This window comes from Amphiprion ocellaris, chromosome 10, assembly GCF_022539595.1.
Source record: "Amphiprion ocellaris isolate individual 3 ecotype Okinawa chromosome 10, ASM2253959v1, whole genome shotgun sequence".
NCBI classification, from domain to species: Eukaryota; Metazoa; Chordata; class Actinopteri; family Pomacentridae; genus Amphiprion; species Amphiprion ocellaris.
The window spans coordinates 15,182,374-15,207,757 of NC_072775.1; the positions used below are offsets into that span (position 1 = coordinate 15,182,374).

At 40.1% G+C, this 25,384-nt stretch overlaps 1 protein-coding gene across 2 annotated transcripts in view; it reads right to left on the reverse strand.

Annotated features, from left to right (window-relative positions):
• The window catches only part of ece2a (endothelin converting enzyme 2a), a 104,523-nt gene that overhangs the window by 23,720 nt on the left and 55,419 nt on the right, over window positions 1-25,384 (reverse strand). For both annotated transcript variants that reach the window (XM_055014864.1, XM_055014865.1), the window contains one exon: window positions 23,535-23,818. In XM_055014864.1, the coding sequence (XP_054870839.1) occupies window positions 23,535-23,818 (284 nt within the window). The remainder of the gene's footprint in view (window positions 1-23,534; window positions 23,819-25,384) is intronic.

Sequence of the window (25,384 nt, forward strand, 5' to 3'; positions counted from 1 at the left end):
ACATCAAATGAGGGAACATTTTCTGGAAGAATGGTGTTCCATCCCTACAACAGCATCTCAGAGACTTGGAGAATAGAGAACTGAAGTGCGCTGAAGCTGTTTTGGCAGCACTTCGGGGCCCAACCTTCCTGAGACACATCATTTTGTTCTGATAACACTTGACAGCAATGTAAAGTATACATACGCTATAGTTAACACGTTAAAACGTGCAGAAACAACGGCAGGTTTCTGTGACAGTATTTATCCAAATTAATTTAAAGTCAGCTAATAGGAGCAGCATGTTGTCAAATATGTTCACAGTTGCACGTTAGCTTGATTTCTATGGACGGTAATGACAAACAACATCAAGACAGCCTTTCCCAGAGCTAATCCCAAAGGGGACTGAACAAATCCCTTTGCATCTTGCCACCGGCATCAAAGCTAGAGCGAGTAACACTACACATCAAAGCCTGAAACGGCTAAAAAAAAATTATTTAACAAAAAAAAAAAAACAGCCAACAAGCTGAGGAGCTAAAAATGCCTCGAAAAAATAAAATCCACCTCATTTCTATTTACGGTTTCTGGCCCATGCAGTGAATAACCACACAAAACAATCAAATGCTCAGTGCTGTGAGCTGCTTTGTCCAACCTTAAAATGTCACATCCAATTCAACAGATACTCAATAGTGTCCTGACATGCAAGAGCGCGGGTAACTGTTGCTATTATTTGCGAGCTATTTTTGAGGCAGTAGTCAGTCCTACAGGCAGAATATGCAGCTTATAGACTCCAGCAGCATCTGGTCACGTGTTATAAACCAGGTCAGCTACAGCATTAGAAAGTGGGCCGGAGTTCGCCCACTTAGGTCTCCTCAGACCCTCCATCACTCAATACACTCCTTTAACTTGGGAAAACAACATGTAAACTTTTAATGCTCTGCAAGATTTGCTGCTGTATTGTGGTTTTAATACAGTCTGAATCAGGTTTTAGATGAACATGGAGCTGATTGATTGTGGGGAACATTACATGGTACTGCATCTAAATCGGGCAGCATAAAAATCTCGCTCTGGTAGTAGCAGGAACTGATACCAACTCAGCAGCCGGCGCAACACGGTGGCTCTATCACTCTGTCACACCTTCTGTTTATTTGCGCTCTGCTTATCTGTCACTCCTCTTCCAGTCCCCCTCTCTGCCTCTCCATCTGATCGAGGACCGGATGAGTTCTTGGATTTGAGAAGCTGTGATTGTTTTGTGAAAATTTCAATGTGCCCCCAGGCTGTTGTTTTTCATAATTAAGTACTGGAGCAACAATCTGGCTACAAACAACAAAAAATAAAACCTCACAACAGACAAGGGGCAGCGCTGAAACTGCCTGGCTGTGTGCAAATATCCACACATTTACGGACAGAACTGACCACATACAGTAAGCAACTAACTGTCGTGAACATGTATGACACAAAAACAAACCCTCCATCCATTTACACGTGAGTAGCTTTGTCTCCTGAACGTTCTGCTGTTATCTCTTTCTTCCCGTACATTTCTAAATTTAAAACGACATGAAAGCCGAGTCCCCCCCCCTCTTTTTTCTATTTTTTTTTTTTTTTTTTTGCTGTTTCTGTATAATTGCATCATTTGTCAAGTGGTACAGTTATTTCAAGCCCTTGGATATATGTACACAACACAGGAGCTCAGAGGGACATACAATTCCAAATGTGAATGGATGAGAGAGGGGGAAAAATGAAAATATCACAAATGAACGCATCTGTACAATGTGAGTGGGCCATCGGATAGATTTGATGTTTCCAGGAAAAGTCAGGCAAATGAAATGGACATGGTTTTTATCCGTTAAAACATTGCTTTAACAAAGATTTGTGAATCTTAAAACTAAATTGTGATGTGTTCAGATGTCTGATTTGAAGCTAAAATGTAAAATTTTTTATATTTATACACCCAAACTCTTTTAATATGCAGTGGCTGATAAAATTTGTATGTTTAAAACAATCAGAGTACTATGACAAAGCTTATTCAAATTGATGTGTATACAGTTTTAAAATAAAGTTTCTCTTTGGATTTGACATAAAAACTTGAAATCAGACTAACAGTTTCATCTTGAATTCAGGAAACAGAAGATGGACAAAAAAGAAAAAAAACTTTCCCTTTTCTCTTCGAACACCTCTTGCCTGGTGATAGCAGGATGGGATGCACTGCACTGTCACCTAGTTTCCATGGTAACCTGTTGCTATGGAAACAGGCCCTGGAACAGACTCAGGAGTCGAGCGGTGGAGATTTTGTTGAGGGAGAGGCAGAGGGAGGTGAGGATAGAAGGGAAGAGGAGCAAAAAAAAAAAAAACAAGAGGAGAAAAAAGGAAAAACGGAAAGAAAGTAAAGTGGAGGAGCTCAAATTTATAGCGAGCTCACATCTTAATCACTCTTTGAGCCTTAACGCAACTCACTTTTCACCAGTGGATCATTCAGTCTGAACCATCTTCTCAGTCTTGCACATCTTCAAAACAAGAACTGCTGGTTTATTAGTGCATTAACTGTTTTCTTTTTTCTTTCAGGATTCAAGTGCTTGATGATGACCATAATGTTATGTTGAAGAGAAGAAGGGAGCAGCTTCATCGACATTCATCTCATTCGTGTGATGGTCGTGTACAGCAAACATTATATAACCGCTGCGATGGCTGGCACTAGAATCAAACACAAGTCTTTGAGTTTTACACATTCAGGAATGAGCCCATTTTCAACTCCCCTCAATTGTTTGAGAAGAAGGTTTAGAGGAGAATCACAATCAGTTTAGGGGTTAAGGAAAGCATTTGTGTGACGCATGTAGTGCTGATGTGTTAAGGTCACCACAGAGAATAGAAATCCTCAGAAGAAAGCTACTCTGTGTGTGTGTGTGTGTGTGTGTGTGTGTGTGTGTGTGTGTGTGTGTGTGTGTGTGTGTGTGTGTGTGTGTTTGTGTGTGCTTGCATGCTTGTTTTGATGTGCGGATCAGGTGTCGATTCACAATAGGAGGTTGCATAAATCACCATTTCCAGATAACAGCCAACGGTCATTTAAGAAACACATAAACAATCACAAATAATGCGAGTAAGAGAGCAAAGCAGCAAACAGCGTAATTTGTTTGTTAGTGAGCAAATAATGAGGCGGCGACGCTGCTGGCTGCCGGCAGGTAAATCCAAAGCTAACGCACTGGTTTGCACATGTCCTCACAGAAGGCTGTTTCTCAGAAATTACAGAGCAGCCAGCCGTTGGACTACATTTGATTTCCCGTAACGTCTCCCACCCCCTCCTCAGCTCCATCTAGCTCTCTAATCTGTCCCTGGCTCAAGTTGGACTGCAGCCTGCCGGGTTAGACGATTTCACTGCTGCCACATAAGGAGCCTTGGAGCATGCTGTGTACTACAGTCAGCCACAGACAATATGGGCAGCGCTATAGGACAGATGGACGCATGCACACACACATTCACACTGCCACTTATTCATGCAGTCGGAGGCTTTTTCACTCCATCGCTCAGACAAACTGCAGCAGAAAGTTCAGTCAGACTTTCTACATTAGGGCTGTTACCTCAACACAAGTGTCTGGAATGCAAACAAAGCTGATAGTGCAAACAGGAGCTGAGTTATTAACCCGCCAAAAATGCTGCTTTTCCCCCCATTTTTGACACTGTTGCTTATTAAGACAATTTATCACATTTGCATTTTAATCCTCTGAACACCAAGCTGTTTTCTTTTTTCTCCCTGTCACTATTTTTGTTCACTGTGGGTTCATTTCTCACTGTAATATAACATTCAGGAAACACCACGGTCATGGTTAGAAGCAGAGAGAACTCAATTTTGTTGATTTCATAATGTGCAATGTTTTTCCAAGTGCACACAAGTGTTACTAATGCTGAAAAATTTTGACTCTACATACTACAGATATTTTCCTACTTACATTTTTAAATGGTTTCCATATTTGTCTCCTATCTGCTCTGTGTAAACATTGCATGTAGTTCAGCTGAAAAGTACCTGATTTGTTGTTACATTGCTGTTTGTTGTAGTTGTTTCACCAGTGGCTTCACAATTACACTAAGGAGCACCGAATTTTTATTTTTTACAGAGTCTGGTTAGAGCTTATGATTTACTTATGGGAAACTTTTAAATGAGACTTGTAAAATGAAGTGGTTTTGTTGAAATATCATGATTTTAAGATCAGATTTGGTTAAGGTTTCTGATAGAATGAGCAGCTAAAGTTAAAAATCTAATAATTGTGATTTAAAAAAAAAAAAAAAAGATAACATGCCTTTCAAACCTCCTAGTGGGGTTCAGAGGATTAAGCAACTCAACCATATTTCAGAGTAAAGAAAACACCAAACTCCCGTGAGGACAGTACTTTCTTTTTTAACGTTTGCCTGATCAGGTTTTCTTATTTTTCCAATGCAGCATTAAGTTTATAAAGTGTGTTTAATGTAAATAACTAAAGTTCTGAGTAATTAATTCTAAAACAACTAATTATTTATATGTGTAGTTACTTTTTTCTTGCTGAGATAGGTTTAACTGGCAATCTAATTCATATTCATAACTTCTAGATACAATCTGAAAAAGGTGATGAATTATCTGCTGTCCAACATGACATGCTTATAACTTACTTGAACATTTTCACACCACAGATTTTATACAGCTTTAACCAAATAAGATATAAGATGTTAATTAACGGGCCGGAGAGATGCTGGGAGGCAGATTTTGTTACCTTTGAATAGAGCCAGCTGTTCCTCTTGTTTCCAGTCTTTGTGCTAAGCTTTGTTCGCTCAGGCTGCTGGTTGTAGCTTTACATTTACTGTATATGAAAGTCCTATTTGAACTCTCGACAAAACAGCAAGTAAGTGCATTTGACAATTAAAAATTGCAGGAGTAGACCATTACCTCTGAAAACCTAATTTGTTAACAGACAGCCAGACAAAAGCTACAAACTGACATTCAGTATACACGATGGATCATTGCTGGTGAGTCTGTTATTTTAACTGGAAAAGGAAACAATCAGCACTGGCTAAAAAAAAAGAAGTCATTCTATATTCCAGGAACTGGAAACCAGATATAAAATGTAAATAACTGCTGGAAGCCAGAGTACAAATACATTTGAACAACTTACAGCTATGTTCATTGCCTTCTTATATAATGTAATTGCAATAACTTGCTTCAGTCTTTACAATTAAGGCTTTATGACTGACTGAAAAGAAAAGGTAAAAAAAAAGAGAAAGGAGAGATGTGGCCACACACCCGAGCAGAGAGAACATCTGATGATCAAACCCAGAGAGGAAACGAAATGAGGCAGACTGCGTTCTATGAATCGTCACAATCGCCTGAGGCAACACCGTTTTCTGTACAAGACTGGATAAAAGGTTTAAAATGACTTCAGTCTGACGGTACTGAAGGAGGCGATTTAATTAACTGATTGGGAGTATTACACAACTCCACTTCTGTCCAATGAAATGCACAACCCACAAGTACCCCAGTGAAACTGCATCCCAATGCTGACATATCTGTGTATCTATCTGTCATGTCAAATGTACGTATAATTCTAACATCTGTTTCAGTTTACGCTGAAAATCTACGTTATATTACGATATGATGATGCCATGATTTTATATCTTTTATCTATGTCTTCACTCATTGTTCTAAAGGAAAACTTGTGATTAAGCAATAAATGTGATGTAATTTTTGATGTACAAACGTACAAGAGAGTCGGAACACGAAGTAACTTTGAGAGTTAATGAGGCCTTGAAAACACACTAAAGTAATCTAAAGCATTTAAAGCCTAATAGCCCAGAACATTTAACGGCAAATACAGTTATATTGCTAATTTGTGCTGAGATTTGTTAAACCAGAGTCTATTTATACCGGAGTAATGGCAGACATTAGGACATTTCTTCATCACTCCACTCTGTTGGCACACAGCAACCGTAATGACATATTTTCACATATACAATAATATGTGTGTGTGATGTGCAGTGTCTGGCAAAAGCTCGCTGACAGCTGCTGGCAGCTCCTGTGATGCAGATGCATAAGTCACTGTCACAGCGTCACGCTTCTTCCAGCATGGGAGGTGTCAGTTAAATAAACGTATAATTATCCAGAGGTTGTCATGAAGCAGTTTTTAGTGCGGCGCTGCGCTGCCTCACTCACACAGAGAGAATGACGAGCTCCTGACATCTCAGAGTCCTTTTAGTGCAAAATACACCAACGAATTCCATCTACACATCTGGAGGGCAAAGAGTTACATCTGTGTGTGTGCCAGAACATGTTTGTGTGGAATGGTTTTCTGTGTGCCCTTATAAGCGTGTGTGTGTGTGTGTGTGTGTGTGTGTGTGTGTGTGTGTGTGTGTGTGTGTCTTGAGCAGTAGTGGCCAGCTGTTCAGTAGTGGGATTCCTGCACATCTGGCAGGCTGGACTTGACTGGGATTCTGCCATGAGGCAATGACGAGGGGGATGGGTGAAAAAGAGAAGGAAGAGAAAGAGACAGATAAGATTAAGGAGAGAAGTGAAAAAAGTGATGGATTTATCTGCATAAAATGAGATTAAAATGAATGAGACACCTGGATGATCTGTGTTTGAATTCGAGGAAGAGAGGTCGAATACATTTGTGCAGTTCTGCTCAAAAAAAAGAGAGTAATTAGGAATGTGTTGAGGTGAACCATGTGGTGTCCTTGGAGGAGCTGACACACCATCAACTTAAAGCTCCGCAAACTATTTAGAAGGTCAGGGTGAAGGTAAGATTAATGGATGCAGAAGATCAGAAATCATACTCTCACTGGCAGTGAGACACACAGAAATACATCTTTAAACAATAACGCGACCGTGTGACATTTAACATAGTCCATCCGTCACTTCTGTTACATTTAATGCTGTCTACATAGAAGGCATTCAAGCACGGCATTGAGTTGGATGGTCACCCGTGATTTGAAAGTACTCACAGTTCAACACACTCACATGCATAAAATGCAGGGGAAAAGTTTAAAAATAGGCCCATCTGCATGTGATACATGTGATACATGTGACATGGACGTCGCTGAAAAGCTTTCTGTGTAGACATTAGAAGAAGTAAGTCAACATGCACTAACAGATGCTTCCTCTATATGTTTTGGAGCAGATTGCACAGCTTTGGTTGTCTTTAGAGGCAATCTGTTGAGCTGTAGATACACTGACAAGTCATTCAGTATTATGTATATCCTCAACTATCATCTTGAGAGTTCATGTCTGTTTTTTTTTTCCACTTAGCCCTCTAGACCCTAAAAGCAACTGGTGGGTTTGACAGGCTCGTATAAATAACTGAATTAAAAGAGCATTTATTATAACCATGAAATCTCAAACCAGAAGGAACCACTGGCTGTTTACCTTCCTGATGGTCCTTTAACTACCCATCACTGACATGCTGTTCTGTTGGAAAACAGCCAATTCTAAGCTTAAAATTGCGGTATTTCATCAAAATATCTTTGCTCTACATCTCTCCTTCCCAAAAAAATAAACCTAACCAGATTCTGTAAAAGAACAATGAAAAATGTGCACTCCTTGGCACAGCTGTTCAGCCATTGGTGACTCAGTTGCAACCAATGTGACAAAAATTCAGGGCCCTTTGGTTGAATTGGGCTGAACTTCAGGCTTTGTTTACAGAGAACAGAAATACAGAAGCAAATTCAAAGTGTATACAGTAAAGTATCTATATGTAGAGTCACCATTTCCCCCCAGTACTGGTTTACATACAAAATGTTGCACATGTTGACTCCAGTATTTCAAATTTTCGCAAAACAAATAATCAAAAAAATTCAACTACTGTTATTCTCTGCACAAATGACCTTTATGACGTCTCTTTAGTTCTTGCCATGGGTGTACTATTTCTGTAAAGGTGCAGGAATGATAGATTGTAGTGAAAAATGAGTCAATAGTGAGCAAAACAAGTGATAGGAACAGAAAACGCACAAGAACTACTTCTTCATGATGTGTCACAAACAAACATACCAGGAGAAAATGTGTGTAAGTTAAACCTAATGGAGAATGCAGTCTGACTGTATCATATTTGGACAGGGCACTTGCATAAAGTCTCCATCCACTAGCAAATGCATTTTCATTATAGTTGTGTCTCTTGGATGTTTGAGCTTCATTGTACAGAATGATTTCATGTGCTGAGTTTGATACGAAAAGTCTGTTTTCAAATTCACCTGCTGAATGAGGAAGGATTCTCTGTGCTCCCCTTAAATCTGAGTTCACAACCTACACGCATGGTTTTGAGAGGCATCACTTGTTTAGTATGGCTACACTTTTGGAATGATTCTGGATTTTCTAATGATGGATAAAGAGCAGATGTAAAAATTTGGTAAGTGAACTGTAATTATTCCAGGCAGAGTATTTTCATACAGTATGTCCTAAAACACGTCTGATGAGAAACTTTCAAAGAAGCTCTTTTAGATATTAAGACTTGTTTGCTCCAGATGAGGAGTCCTGCTCTGCCTGTGAAATCAGTAATGTCCTCTGTGGTTCTGTGGTTTGGAAGTCTTAAAAACGTGTGATCGTGACTTGGACAGAACAGGTGAAAGAGAATGCTCCTGTTACAAACCCAATGCAGGGAGGTAAAAGATGCCGTCTCATTAATGGAATTGAAGATTAAGCTGTTTGACCCATATTACAAACTAAAGATCAAGAGATCCTGGCCTCTGCTGCTCCAGTTTTCGACTATAGTTATTCCTCTTCTTACTTTCTTTTTTTTCTCCTTTGAATATTTAACCAAAATTGCTGGTTCGCCACTTTAAATATCCCCCCCGAAAAACCTGTAACACCTACTGAAATTGAGTCTAGAAACCATGAGCAACATGCTTGTGAATCAAAACCAACTCCACCTCCACAACCGTACAAAAACCTACAGGGATTATTATTTACTTATATTGGGGGAAAAAAAAAAAAGCACACTCGTATAACTGACAACATGCAATAAGAGGACCAAACAGTCATCTTAGTAATTCATACAACACTAGTGGACCAACTAACAACCTTCTCTGAGGCCTCTTCATTCTGCCTCAGTAAAAACAGAACCAAATGGACTGCACAGCTAACAATGGATGAGTCGCATGATCTGTCTGGACCTGCAGGAAACAGGTCTATTTCAGGCAAAAAGGGTTGAGCCTCAAGTGTCCGAATCGTCTCCGTGCTTCATCCACTCCTTTAAGCAGCAAATAGCTGTTACCTAAGCTTTGGTCCATTAGCTCAGAAAAGAGGTCATTTTGGTCACCTGAGATAGAACCAGCATAATGTTGCATGGACCTCTGCCAGCAGAGAAAAAGCTGTTCCCTGTGAGTCTTCTGTTTGTTGCCGTGGGACCAGAGAGAAGATCACAAGGCTCAGCCATCGACCCCGACCAGTTTTCAGTGGACAGTGAAAGGTCTGGGCAGCAGAGAGAGGAGGGCAAAAAAAAACTGAGTGCAACAGTGGAGAGAAAGTGACCAGACTGCAGGCGTGATTGATCTGCTGTGTGGAGGGAGGGAGTTTTCACAGGCGGCAGGGTTCGATCAATTCAGAAACATCTCACATTTACATGCAGATACATGCTCCTGCAAACACATAAAGGAACACATGCCAATGGACAAACACACGCTTTCTCCTGCATGCATGACGTTGCCTCTCGCATATCAGATTCTTCAAATTCAGACATACATATAGTACAGTAAAAAAAAAAAAAAAAAACAGGTCGATGGTCAACCCTGTTATGTCACAGCATTGTTTTTCTTCATGTTGGATGAGAGAGTTTTATCCGACCTCCCTCCCTCCATGCTGCATATACGATCCACTCTGCAGTAATGGCACTCTCATGAACATAAGCCTGCATTGGTTGGTTGTATCCTTGATCTTTTAATGTGCAATGCATGACAGAATACATTCCCCACAAAGTGTAATTAGTGACAAACATGATGCCCAGTACGTAGACATTACAGATTAAACTGCGAGATGATGACACATGTAGGGAGATCAGCAAGGATGTGAAATGAAATGAACGGAAAAACAAAAATCTCCCAAACCGCAATGATAATTTCCACCAGCTTCTGATAAACACAAAGCATTTTGTTGGAACCTCCTCTTCCTCCCTCCCTCCCTCTTCTCTGACTCTAAGAGGCCTTAATGTGAGAAAAGTGTCTGTATTGATTCTCCTGCATTCTAACACTCTGTGGTCCAAGAACAAAAGCGAGGAAAGATACAAAGAGAGACAGAAAAAAAGAGAAAAGGCAGAGCTTCCAAACACTGCAACCAAATGGGACAGATTTGTGCATTTTAAAGTTTACAGGCTGAGAAGTTTGGTTCAAGCAGTAGTAGAAATGCAAATAGAGCAGTGACTGTGTATGTTAAGAAATATTTGTGCGCATTTATGTGTGAATAATAATGCAGAGAGAGTGGCGTTAATGAAGTTTGATGTAAAAAAGGCTCAGAAACATAACAAGACAAGTTCACAAACACGATCACACACACTCCTGGAAGGTTTGAATAGTCTTCTCAAGGGCTGCACTAAACTCCATTTTCCACAGATTTTCCACACATTCACTGTGAATATGGATTTCCCTGTTTTTTTACTCACTACTGAGCTGAGCTTATCTTGTGTCACCAGGACGCAACAAACAAATGCACAGTCGCAATAATAGCAACGATTAGCAGAAAGGTGTAGATAAAATGAGGAAAATACAGCAAAACAGTGGGAAATCACTCTCTTAAAATTAGTTTCCAAGTGCATGGGGTTTTCTTTTCATATTTTCTGACCACACCTCTGCTGCTACACTTTTCTCACCCTCATTATCTTCCCTCTCTGCCTCTTTTTCTGTCCCCTGTCTCCAGTCTTCCTCATCCCTCTCTCCTACACTGTCTTATTCCAATTAATGATCTTCCTCCTTTAGGCATCCGTTGTTTCCATAGGAACAGGGCTCTGTAGTCAATACCCGTTGTCTAGGCAACGGTGAGCTGGACATTCTTTGTGTGTGTGTGTGTGTGTGTGATGGCGAGCGCACGTGTCACACGTTTACTTGGTTTGGGCTTGCCTCTCGCTGTGGCGCAGGTGTTTTGTGGTTTCAAGACTTTCTGTCAAAGTTAAAGTTCCTCTGACTTCATACGAGCGTGTAAAATATATTTAATTACAGAAAAGCACCTTCAGTTTCATTTAAATGATGCTCGACCACACTAGGCAGCCATTCTGCTCACTTTCCCCTTCAGTTCTGCTACGATGAGCTGCTGTTTAATTCCCCTTTGAACTTGATCCCTCAGTATCGTGTGCATATTGTATGCTTCTTCATATTCTAAATCTCCCTTTGTTTATCACTTGCACACGCGCACACACACACACACACACACACACACACACACACACACACACACACACACACACACACACACACACACACACACACACACACACACTAAAGGCTAGTCCACACAGATTATAATCTCCGTGCCGCAGAATTAATTGTACTTGTTGTGAAAAGAGGCACTAAGTCTGTCTGTACAATGTCTCCCACAGTAATACTGCAATCAGGTGCACAGCTGACATGACACACAACAACTGTATTTAGACCAACGCATGTGTGTGCGTGTTTGAAGTGTGTGCTAATGCATTAAAGCATGCACTCGCATTTAGGAGATTTAGCAATGACTCAGGTTTACCACAGCTGCATCTGTCAACCCATGTCAGCAAAATACGGGACATCCATGCGGACAGCCTCGTCTTTGTGAGTTGAAACGATTAAAGGGGAGGAACGGAGAATAAAGGGAGTGCGTCTGGGGCTGGGGGGGCTTCCCTGTTCACAGCTGGGACAAATGTTAACGCTGGATTAACAAGAGCAAGAGCGTGAGCACGAGGTGGACGGATGGAAGACAAAGAGAAATATGCAGACAAAGAGGAAAAAAAACTGTTTTATGACTGTGATGCCTTGAAAAAACTATGTCTAATGATCTGACTACATTCTGGAACCATAAATGCAAGCGTGTTTGTCTCTCAAATGCATATTCTTCAGTAATTTCTCATTTAAAAGAAAAAAAGATGTTTTTAAAGCGCACATTATTTCACAGACCGAAGACCAACTAAAGCTGATGAACTGTATTTTTAAGGAACTACCAAGAGAGCAGCAACACACTTCTATACATTAAATGTTGATGACATGCTCTAAATGTGGCACAGAATGAATATATTATACAAAGCATTTATGTGTTATGCGTTGGTGGTGGTATTTCTGTGCGCAGGGCAGGACATCTGCCAATGTGAGTGGCAAGAGTATGTATGACTGAACACGTGCAGCGAATCATTCCAGAGCCGTGTGAAAATCTCCAGAGTCTTTCCCCCTGACACACACACATATTCATCCCTACACACACACACACACACACATACATGTAAGCACACACGTATGCGAAGATGTATAAAAATACATGCATACTGGCATTTTATACATACATATAGCGATGCAAGCACAACTACATCAAGAAGCAAACACGCACATGAACAAATAAATGCAAAAAGATGCTCTGCATGCAAACACAAACGCACTCGCGCCCCCTGACTTTGATCCCATGCTCACATCTCCACACATGCGCAACCAGAATTGCAATCACCCACGCTCCCTCTCCCTCACGTGTGCTCCACTGCTCTACTTTCCCTCTGCTGGAGCTGGAGAGGAGAGGGCTCATCGGGCCAGCACCTTCTCTCACACACACACACACACACACACGCACACGCACACACACATGCACACAAACAGGCACACAAACAGCAGAAGAATGGACATAGAAAGAGAAAATTCAACAGATACAAACATTTACAAATCTGCAGTCTGCACACACGTGAAATGTACACACAAATGTCACGGCAAACACGGTGATGGAGGACAGAGTTAAACTATAATAAAATGGGTTGTAAGACACAAATAAACACACAAACAACCGCGTTTAAGACACACTTTAACTATGAACATGACTCAGGTTTGAAATTGTATTAACTGATTCACTGCATCACCATTGCTGGGACAAACAATTTCCTCCCTCCTAAACCTTGACAGATTTACAGAACCTGAAATTATTTGTATTTGCAAATGTTCTAAGCATAAAGGGAGAGGTGAGAGTGACGTCATGTGAAGTGCATGAGGTGAAGCGCAGTTCAGGTACTTCAAAAACCACAAAGGTTGAATACTCCTTTTGCAAAGCAGAGCAGACAGACCTGACAAGCATATCTTTAGATTCAGTTTAACTTATTACTCATTGCAAATAAACATCCCTACACCAGCATAAGGATCATGGAAACAGAGTATCATCTGGGTAGCTGGTGCGTTTTAGCTTCATTGCTGTTATATTGCTTTAGTCCATGTGTTGGTTGACAAAAATCACATGACAAATAGAGAAACAGGACAAAGCCAATCTGGCAGAGTTGACGATGAGAGAGCCTTTTCAAATGCATCACACATTAAATTAATTTTGCCAAGAAAGTTTGGAATTTTCATGCTTTCTGTAGCAAAGTTAGGCTCACAGATCACACATGTACACTGCAGGACTTCATTCAAGGCTGATATTCAAATTTATGCTAAAATCCCAATCTGGCTGAAACTCCAAAATCCACTGAACGTATGTTAAAAACGCCAGAAATGAAGGAGAAGCACAGAAATTTTTCTTCACGTTCCTCTCTTTCTGAGCTTGGCCTTTTACACAAAAATGGAAGTGGGTGAGACAGAAAAGGGAGAGTGTGAAAAGAGAGAGAGAGAATAAAGTGGATTGGTGTAATCCATTTTATCCTGGCACAAAAGGTTCACACAGCAATGAAAACATGCCGACATCAAAACACAGAGAGACACACATGCGTGACACTGTGCGTTCCGATGTTAGTCTAGCATGCAAGATATGCAAAAAAATTCACGAACTGTGAAAAATAAGGCCGGAGTTTATGTGTGTTTCCTAATATGAATGTTCCCCTGAGGCCGTCTTCCCGGCAGGCATCCAAGATTCCCAGTAATGGAGCAAGGGACTACTCTCCACAGCAGGAGCCAGGAAAAACCAATCAATGCCAATGAATGCCTCGTTCTCTCCTTCTCAACATTACACAGCTCAGGATAACGTCATGACATGAGCCGCTCCACCATGATGACTACACAGTCGTATGTTTTCCGATAGATTAACCAAGTGGAGGCGGGGAGTCACATGAGGCGCTGCAGTATTCCATCTCAACAAAGTTTGAAAACCGGCTAATCTTTAAAGATTCTTGAAGAGATAGCGCCAAGTATAAATTAGCATCAGAAAATTTTGAATCATGTCACTAAATGTGCAAATTCTCTCATCAACAGGTCTTTTTCTTGTTTCCTGTGTGTGTTCGTGTTTCGAAGCAGCAGTTTCTCTGCATGAAATGGGTTTAATGTAGAAGTTTACTATTGTGCAAAATTACCAAGAAGAAAAAGAGAGGAGGAGTAAATCTCCTGCTGCTCTCAGTCACAGTTACAGAAACTTACAGTAGGAAAGAGAGAGAGAACAAATTAGGTGAGAGAAGTGCAAAAAAACAGCTTTGATATGAAAACATGAAGATTAAATAATGGTACCAACAGCCTTTGATATAACAACAATCTTACAAGTTTGCTCCACACCACACTGTGAGATGGGCCAAGTAAAGTTGTCAACTCTTGTCATACACCCACGCTGTCCTGCTGTTTTGATAATAGAGCAGAACAATAAACAATTTTTGGCAATGGTGCTTGCACTTCCTTGATTGACAAAAAAAGATATTGAAGCCCTTTAAGGACATGGATATGAAGGCATTTTAATAATTTTAGTAATAATACAGCAGAAGAAACCACATCACACTGTGCCTGGCTCCTCAGTTTCTGAAGCAGTCCAAATTTTCATGCGGCTTGTCTCTGGTCAGCAAAGCTCTAAATATCCCATCGCAGCAGATGTTTATCTTGATTGTTAACTTACATGTGGAACAGCCTCTTTAGAAGAGAAGACTGAGCAAACGTACACATATAATATGCATCAAAGCAGGTATATAGTTTATGGTGAGCTTAAATATTTCTTGTTTTCTAATCTGTCTAATACAGTTTAACTGTTCTACATTGATAAAATTCCTTTATTGTTACATTACTTAATTACAACAGAAAATGAAGAGGGAACATGGAAAATTAGTAATCAGGAGGTATAGAATAAGCCATAGTGACGTCAAATGATGCCATGGACAGTTTACTACTTGCATAGTCTGAAAAACAGATGATCAAGTGCTTCAAACTTGGGACAGGAGTGATCAATGAAAATCAAAGTTTCTGTGACATCTCAGTCATTGCGAATGATTTTGAATTATGCTAACCTCTATGGATGGTTCAAGAAAAATCCCTTGTTTGTTCTTTGGGACTGAACTGCCAGATCATTTTGCTGAAATGCATGAAAAGAAGCCTAATAAATAGTGCAAATAGAGCACATTCTTTGGTAAAATGAGAGCAAGATGAATCTGTTTGGTCCAGAGGAGGTCAAACATGTTTGATGAGAACCTGGTCCCAACAGTGAAAGCAAAGTCCTGACAGTGAAGCACAGAGGTGGGAGGTTGATAATATGGGGCTACATGAGTAAAAAAGTGTATGGGAGATAACATTCGTAGATGGCACCATGAGCAACAGAAATGACTCCAACCTTGAGAGGATTGTCAAGATAATTCAGTTTAAGAACTTGGGAGCTTCAAAAGGAGTGGATTGAGGCTGGTGTCAGTGCATCAAGAGCCACAAAGACCTGACATCTTCAAGAAAGGTGCTGCAACTGTTGCATTCCTGGTATCAAACCACTCCTAAACTGGATACAACATCAGATGATTTTACCTGGGCTAAGGAGAAAAAGATGTGCTCTTTTCAGATGGAAGTACATTTTGCATTTCATTTGGAGATCAAGGTCCGTCTACCAGGAGATTTTAAAACATTTCATGATTCTGTCTGCTGACAAGCTTCATGACTGCACTGATTCTTCTTTTCCAGCAAGTCTTAGCACTTGCTCACAGTGCCATAACTACTACCAAAGGGTTGACTGACCATGATATTACTGTGCTTGATGGGCCAGCCAACTCACCTGACCTGAACCCCATAGAATCCCACATGGGGTATTGTCAGGAGGAAGACGATAAACACTCTAGATGAGCTGAAGGCTGCTATCAAAGCAACCTGGGCTTCAATAACACCTCAGCAGTATCACGGGCTGATCACCTCTATGCCATGCTGAAACGATACAGTAATTTGTGATAAAGACGCCCCAACCAAGTACTGAATGTTGAAATAAACATACAACAGAAGTTGGACATTTCCACATTGTAAATCCTTCTTTTAATTGATTTTAGGAAACATTCTAATAATTTGAGCAACAGATTTCTGTTTTGAATCAGTAACAAGTCATAATCATCAAAATTTAAACAAAAAAGGCTTGAAATATTTCAGGATACGTGGAATGAATATAGAACATTTACCTTTTTGAATTTAAATTAAGAGAAAAAATAATTGTTTCACGACATTGTGATTGTTTGTAGTGCACTAGAATACATATTTCTTGACCATGAATGTCAAGAAAATTACAAGACATCAATGCATCAGCTGTTGAGATATTTCAGTCTGTACCTCAGTGGCAGGCTGACAACAGACTGTCACTGCCATCCTTTAAGCCACGCTGCCAGCAAGGATAAAACCTTGGCTTATCAGGCAAAGCTTTTTGTACATCTGCTGCACACAGTAATGACTTCAGTGTTTTAATTCAGATTATCTACTACAACTAACTAATACACTGAAACTGTGCTGAATTACCAAACTTAGAAACTAGGCCAATTTTTCAGTTGCACTTAAGTAAACTTCTGGATTCTGCATAATCTCTTAAGAAACAAACAAACTGCATATATATACATATATTGACTCCAAGGACTCCACTTTCACAACCTCCACAAACGCATGAGTAAATCTCCATCAGTGAAGTATCACTTTAAACCACAGGTTTCTATTTACTTACTACTTTAAAACAACTAAAAATTAGTCGTCTTAAAGCAAACTTATCTCTTTGAATGAGCCCAAGGACTAGCATTTACCTTTTTTTTTTTTAAATAGGACTAAAGGTTAGCAATTAAAAGTGTTAGTCTGAGATAATATCCAATGAAAGAGTCTCCATAGCAACAGCTAGAGTGATTCACAGAGCCTGTCAGGCTGTGAAATAAATTTTACACCTCACTGCACCACAGCTTCTACTGTGAGATTTTGTTTGTGTGCATGAGAGTGTGTGCATGTTAGCAACAAAAATAAAACTGTATTGGTTGTTACACCTTTTGTCCCATGATTCTAAATACAGTATGTCCATAGAGACTAGCAATTACTGTGAAACAATGTCTTTAGTTTTGCTGCATTTATAAATTCGCATTTGTACATGATTTTCCTAATATAAAGAAGTACATGGACAGTTTTACACTTGTCCTCTTTACATGCTGTGATTCAGCACTTTAAATCTTATGTAAAATAATGCAGGGCTTCAGATGAAGTTTATACATTGGTGCTTTTTCAACAGCACATAACTTTGGTGGTTTCACCATGAATTATAATAAGAATTTTAAGTGTTGCCTTTGTTGTCAGTTGCCATACACATGGAAACATTACATACTATATAACCTTACACATTCTCCAGTGTTTAATTTGCACATTCCTGCATACTGGAAGTACATTTCTTATTTTGTGACTCATAATCCCTTGACTAGACTTTCTGCTAATTCGACTTGTAACGCTTACTGCCTATTGACTGGCAACATGTTTTAAAAAATAATCTGTATGTCACTGTTTACTGTTATGCACTAAAACACTAAGTCAAATATGTTAAAACCTACTTGGCAATAAAAGCTTTCTGATCTTAGTGGGCTAAATGTTTCTGACATTAAACTTATTCTCTTTCTTTGGGACGATCCTAGGCTCTTCTTTGGCTATACACTACCAGTCTCACAGTCCTCACAGCACAGGACAACTTTCTTAGAGATATTGCACTTTTCAAATATTTCAGTTTGCAGCATAGTTGTGCCAACAACAAAAACACAGTTCCCAGTCATGTTTTGGCTGCGCTCTTTGTAATAAATGCAGAATAATGTTGGCTGTTTTATCATCTCTTAGTCTTTCTCACAGTTTCAGTATTTACTTATGGTGTTGGGTGACTCAGCAATGACCGGTGAATGCAGAGACTCACAGTCTAGAGGGAGAGAGTGTAGTCCAGAATGTTTTATGTGGATACAATTTACGGATGTTTCCTAAATTCCTTTTATGATTTACAGATGTGAAATAATGCCTCATCTGCTTCGAAAGAGGCTACTGTATAATTTACCAGTGTTCCCTAAATGCTTTACATACAACGGTAAACACTAGCTGAGCAGCTGTGCACAGAGAAGCCTCTAGTCCCCGCTAAGTTACTGCATCAGCAACTCAGACACGAGTGTGGCCACGAATTAGTTTGAAAAGAGTGAAATAAGCCATTCTAATGTAGGCACACTGGTGTGACCAATGAAAAAAGTCACACATGAAAGACTTGGTTGAAAATGTGGGCAAAAATGTTGCACTCCGTAGCCCTGATCACATGAAACCACTTGAATGCAAAAAGCATTTTAGCGGTCAAAATCTGATTGGACCCTTGCAGATGAAGTAAAACAAAATCATCATATTCAATAATTAGAAGAAAACTGTTTAAACTTGCTGATGCATAGCGGAATCCATCCTACCCTCTATGTTTTGTGTTCCACCAGTGACCCAGGAATGACGCACCACCACTCCTCGTTCAGCTAAACCTTTCAGCAGCACCTTTGCAGTCATGAGTTTTTGCATTTTGAAACAGGAAGCATGCAGTTACATCTGAAAGTTTTCTTGTACTTTCAGATCTTATCCAGACTTCCACAGTCAGTTGAAATGTCTTTGTGACATTTGGAAGAGTGAAAATTGCAAGCTAACAGCGATTTGACATTTTTTATACCCTTCCACAAGCCTTCTACAAAAAAAGTGTTCCTAGTCTTTTGGCCATGCCACAGGTACTTCATTTTAAGGCCATGCCATAAAGTAACAACACATGAACTCGTTTAACATGAATTCAAAGTCTGTTGGCACAAGAAGCATCATTCGTCAATTGTCCACAGTGTATTTCTTTATTTTCTTTACCTCGACCGGTTGAATCGTTGGGAAACACCCTTGAAGCGGGTTTTAGATTAAAGTGTGCAGCACTTGTCTTTATCCCACATCTCGGTTTCTCCTTTCCCTTTGCTACCTTCTTTCTATCTGTGTCACAGTGGTGCACTGCTCATTAGCTTTCTGCCAGTCTTGGTTTCTGTCTCTGACTCTCTCTTTTCCTCCTCTCTCACTCTCTTTCTCCTTTGCTGTCATGCAGCTCTTCACTCTCCTCTTTCTCTTTTCCTGCCATCAGCTTCTCCTTCCCTGTGTGTGATTTCAACAAAAGATTCGACAGGGATCTCCTCCTTTCTCATCACTCTCTCCTTCACTCAGGCCATTTTCTTGCTTCTCCTGAGCTGCTCTCACGTTTTTTTCTTCCCTGCCCTCTCTTATCTCTCTCCGTCGGTACCCGTTTTCCACTTTGTGAGAACGTTTTCTGTAAGAAATGAAAGAAGGATCTTAACCCGCCTCCCACATTCATGCACAAACACACCCTCACACAGGAACGAGGAATCGTGACTGCTGTACCCATACAAGCCACAGCAAGAGAGCAAATGTACACTAGCACAGAGGACTATCGACTTCTCCATGATTTGCACACTTAAAGATGCGCATCACTCAAAGTGCAGCAGAAAGACAACACAAGCACAACCACACATCACCACACAGCCCTGAGCACGGAGCAAGTGAGAGAAATGAAGGTGGAAATTAGGGGAAAACGGAGCGAGAAGCAGAAGTGAGAAGACGAGGTGGTGCGAAGGGAAGCAGGTGATGACGAGTGAGAACAAACTCGACTTTCTTATTTTAATGGCTTTCAAACGGCGCCGCTCCGTGAGTTCAGCTTCACTCTTTTGAAGGGGAGTCCAATCCTCCCATCTGCCCACCAGCCACACTGACTGATCCTCCTCTAATGCTTCCTTCTGTGAGAGGAAAACACCCAGAATGCTGTCAACTTTTTGTGCACGTGTGTGTGTGTGTGTGTGTTGTTATTGTCAGACTATGTCCTTAAAAACTTGGCCAGTAATCAGCAGTTTATACAGCTTTGTTTACTTCACCTGTCAGGCTCACCTCTGGTTAAATTTGTAGCACTAAAAGCTGACTTGACTTGGGAAGATCAAGAAGTACCTCACTCTGATAACATGACTCAGGTTTCATCTTCTTCAAGGGATGCCTAAATGCAAAGCATCCAGCAAATCCCTTTATTTCAAAGGAATATTTATTTTAGCCAGTCACTGCACAGTGCTGTATCAATTAGGGCCGTCAGTAAAAAAAAAAAAAAAAGAAGAAAGGCATCAAGTTCAAAACTAAATTCCAAGCAGCACACCATTCAGGCTGCAACTAACCACAAAAGCACTAAATTGGAAGTTCTCAAACACTACCGAAGAGAATTAAATACATTTTTAACTGTTTTTTGACACACGACACATGCAAATTTTCCCAGGTGAACTCCAGCTTACTGTAATCAGTCATGTTTTCAAGTCTTTAAATTGGTTGATTTGCACAATCATCGGTCCAAAATCCAAAGATAGACTGGAAAATCAAGATGATCTATGCTAAAAATGAAGTGAAAATTGAAGAATTGTCAAAATTGGAATAATTTGTTTATTGTATATTATTTGTTTACCATTATTATTTTGAATTTCCCTCGGGATTAATAAAGTATCTATCGATCCATCCATCCATCTACTTGTCCAGTCAGTTAAGTGACTAATTGTTGCAGCACTATTTTGCTATTTTATTTAATATCATTTCACCAGGTATAAACTTTATAGTGGTAGCCAACTGGCTGCAACAGACTCTTGTGTAATATTCAACTGAAAAGCACCACAACATCTCCATGTCTGCATAATTTTAAAATACCTGTTAGAGCTTTTGAATGTGCATTAACATTATTTGTACTCGGTCTTTTCTAACCACCTCCATTAATATGATTCACACACTCTGACCTTTTCCACTGCTACATTTACTGTAATTATATATTCAGTCTGAGTATTGAGCCTAAACTATGCACCTGTAATTACAAACTAAACTTTGAATTACAACTCATTTTGCTGCGCCGCAAATGGAGCAGTGAGTACATAGTGAGTAATTTACTCCCATTCAAAAATCACAAGTTGCCCACTTCAGCTAATAGTGGCGTTCTCTTGTCTTACTGTGTCAAGGTCAAGCATGGCTAATGGCCACAACATTGTCATTGTCGCAGTGAGTCAGTGGCGGTTAGTGCTGCAGCCAACAGCTGAAGAGCACTCCATGTCTTCTCAGTCAACTGACGGCTGTGGAGATGGAGTGGAAATGTAAAGTGCCACTATTGCTGATTTCACTGTCGGAAAGCCATTTACAGATAAACTGCAGTTGTAGCAGAACATTCAAATTACCATAGATGTGTAGAGACACTTGTGGCTGGTATAATATTGACAGCTAAGATCTGTAAATGTGAACCAGTCTACAGTATACACCAATCAGCCACAACAATAAAATGATTGTAAACACTGATCATCTCATTATGATGAATTCCTCCGCGGCAGCAGGAGTTTAACTTTTCGTTTTTAACCAAAGATTGTTCCAAATATTGCTTAGAGCTGTATACCTAAAGGACATAATAACAGATATAAACACATTACAAAGCCCTCAAAAGTAGTAGAGTCTCAGTGAATTAATCACACCCTGTCTCATAGAATTTATGTTTTTGTACTTAAAATCAAAAGTTATCAGATTACATACCATAGTTTCTTAGTTACTGTAACTTTAATGGTTATACTGTACTGTCCGGACTATAAGCGGCTACTTTTTTCACACGCTTTGAACCCCGTGGCTTACACAACAATGCGGCTGATGTATAGATTTTTAGGGGTAAGTTTCATACAGTCAGTATGTTTAATATGCCTCGTCACATCAGATCAATCAAACTGCTTGAATTCAATCAAACGCACTCACACTAAATTCTTCATATCGGTCATTTTGCACTTCATGCACACACCCTCATCATGGAAAACACACAAAGAAATGCATATGATGCAGCTGTTAAGTTAAAGGCAATCGATCTGCCTGTCGAAGAAGGAAATAGAGCTGTTGCACATAAGCTTGGCATCAATGAATCGATGGTGAGTCGGCAGCATGAACTGACTCAATGCGTTTTACTGCCATGTTACAGGCACTGTTCGGAAAAAAAAGCATTTCTATGATTAAAAGTCAAGAAAATCTTTCTGTGTAAATATCTCATGTTACAACGTGGACACCTGCCGCACCCACTTTTTAAATTTAGTGGGTGTGGCTTCTATACAGGTGTGCTCAATAGTCCGGAAATTACGGTATTTAGACACGGGCAGGTCTTGGTGAAAGTTTGAGTAGAATGTGATCTGGATAATTACTGAAGAAGTTTATAGACTTGAGACACAGCACAGTTATTTACATCTAACTAAAACCATTTACATGTAAATTTAAGTGCTACAAGGAAGGCAATTTGACATTCTTCACAGACATTTATGTTTACCTGAAGGGGTCCTTTCCAGCTTCTACCAAAGTGCTTTAGTAACACAAACCTAACTATACACAGGAATCTGAATGCAAACCTGGTTTCTCCGGTGTGAGAGTTGTGTGCTTTGTATACCCACTATCCACCCCAACAACCTCCGAATGACTGTGGTGCAGCTACTGGAGTTCTGCATTCATTTTAAAAAGTAAGTAGCTGAACATAGGCTGGCATGGAGAGGATTAAGGCTGAATGTTTCCCTATGATTACTTTCCAGGAAAACATTTTTTTTTGCCCAAAAATCAGGCTATCCCACCATAAAAAAGTTTTAGTTGCAATGAGGCATTAGTTCATTGCTATTAAGATGTTTCTGCTCTGTTCTCTGGAGGTGGTGACCAGCAAGTCTGATTGAGCAACTTGTTGAATATCAAACATAATGTAGTTTTCATTTACAGACTTCTGCTTTGATCTCTCTTTTTTAAAAAATACAATTGAATTAAAGTGGGCCTGGGCAAAATTCCAGTTAAAGCCTTTTCCTTGTTATCTTTATTAAAAATAAGTCACTAAATATTATTGATAATTAAAGGTACTGAAAAAAAGAATTGTCAGGTTAGACTTGTTAGCTATAATGTCCAACCTTACCATAAAAACTCATTTTACAATAATAACAATATTCAATTTTAGTATTTAGATATGGCAGTTGAGATTTTAATGAAAATAGTAGGAGTAGTAAGGGTCTTTAGTAGTCAAACACACAAATACATTAGTATATTTATAGCAATATTGGGGGATCTGGGCTCCCACAAGCAGAAAATTAAATCAAGTTAGTGGGAATTCCTAGTAAATACCTGGATATGAGCACAGAAATATTAATTTCCAGGAGGGATACATCAATTTTTAACAATACCTCTGTGAGTGCTTGGTGAATGAAACTGGCAGTTTGAGGGGAAACCTCCCAAGGAGTCTTCTCCTCCACCATGATGGCATCCAGCGTGGCTTTCTCTAGGATGACATCAAAGGACGCATCGGGGAAGGAGAGCTGGCGAACGTCCATCTGGTGCCAGGTCATACCTGGGCAGTTGCTGTACCTCTCTTTCATTGCACTGATGCACACTGAGGAGTAATCTACGTTGGTGATGGTACGGTAGCCGGCATGGTACATGTCGCCACTCATGCTGCTGTTTCCACAACCTGCAGGAACAGAAATAAAACAAAAAATTAACCAATGTCTGGTGAAAAGGGAAAGACAGCAGACATACTAGGCGAGGAAAGAAGGTCATGAACTGAGGAAAAAGATGATTAAATTATGATTATTCAAATCTAAAATTCGTCTTTAGAATGAATAAACAATAGTGAATAACATGATGTTACTAAACAGGTAGCTGCCATCGTGACAACAAAGACTTCTACTGGACCACCTCCTGTGATTGATGAAAAAGACACATGCAGCCTCTATTTGATCAAACTGCTGTTCAGTCATAAGCAGCAAAGCAGAGATGGAAAACCTCCCACTCCAGAGGATCATATGGGGCTCATATAAAGTGCACTCAGGGGGTGCAGCTTATCCTGAAATGATGTCAGACTCCACAAAGATCACCGTCAAGGTTTCTACTTGTAGCTTGCCGCTGGGTGACAGATGGATGAAAGGCAGGGAGGGAAATAAAGGGAGGACAAAAGAAAAGTGACGAGAGCCTCTCGTGTAGCAAGGCGAGATGAAAATAATCTACTGAAAGCAGCATCTCACCTTTAGGATCAAATGACTCAGATCGTGTGGATGGAGGAGGAAGAGGAGGAGGAGTGAGCGGAGGAGACAGCCAAAGGAAAAGAGGCAAGGAAAAGAGTGTAAGGAGGACTTGTGGGGGACATACATGGTGTCTTGATACACATTTTCTGTGTCAATAAAAGGTGAAGATCATGTGCGCTGGCCTACTTTCTTCTTAAAGTGTCAATACGTACATCTATATTTGAGAATATTTTCCCCCACCAGAGGGGAAAGACAGTGTGTTAGGTGTGGCTGTGACTTCCGGCAACACGTTGTCGCTGACACCTCGGTTGCACACGTGTGACTGGTGCTTGTTATCACTTTGCTGCCTCGACTAATTACCACCTTGCAAAACCCCCGTGCACGTGTGTGAGTGTCTCAAACTGATTCAGTTAGAAGCCTTATGCTACGCAACACATTTGTAACCTATTTTGATGTATGTGTGTGTGTGCGCAGCATATGTGAAAACCGTATGTGGTAAAATCATAGGTGGTATTCATTCTCACACTTAGACAACTGGGAGGCAGAAGATGTGAGAAACAAACCAATAAAGACAGATTCAAGGTGACATGAGAATTGAAATAGGAGGCAGAGACACATTAAATCACAGCATAGAGAGGAAATCCTTCCATCGATGCTAATACACTCAAGAGATCCGTGTGCTTATGCATACAAATGTGTGTGTGTGAGCTGCAGACATCAGAGGGCTGGAGCTGTGCCGTCCCCTGACGGCTCTCCCTGAGAAGTTGGCTTGAAAACAAGGAAGGAAAATATGTCAGCGCTGTTTGTCACACTCAAATAGTTGAAACCGTCTTTATGGATGGGTGGAATATGAGAGAATGTACCCGAGTTGAATTACACAGGCTCACCAGGTTATTTTAGAGAACTTTAATCTCACTTTACCTGAGCCAAAAAAAAAAAAAAGCTCTGCATAACACATTGCATGGAAGAAAGGCAACTTAACAAATAAGGTATGTTCAAGGCAGTGCAAAAAA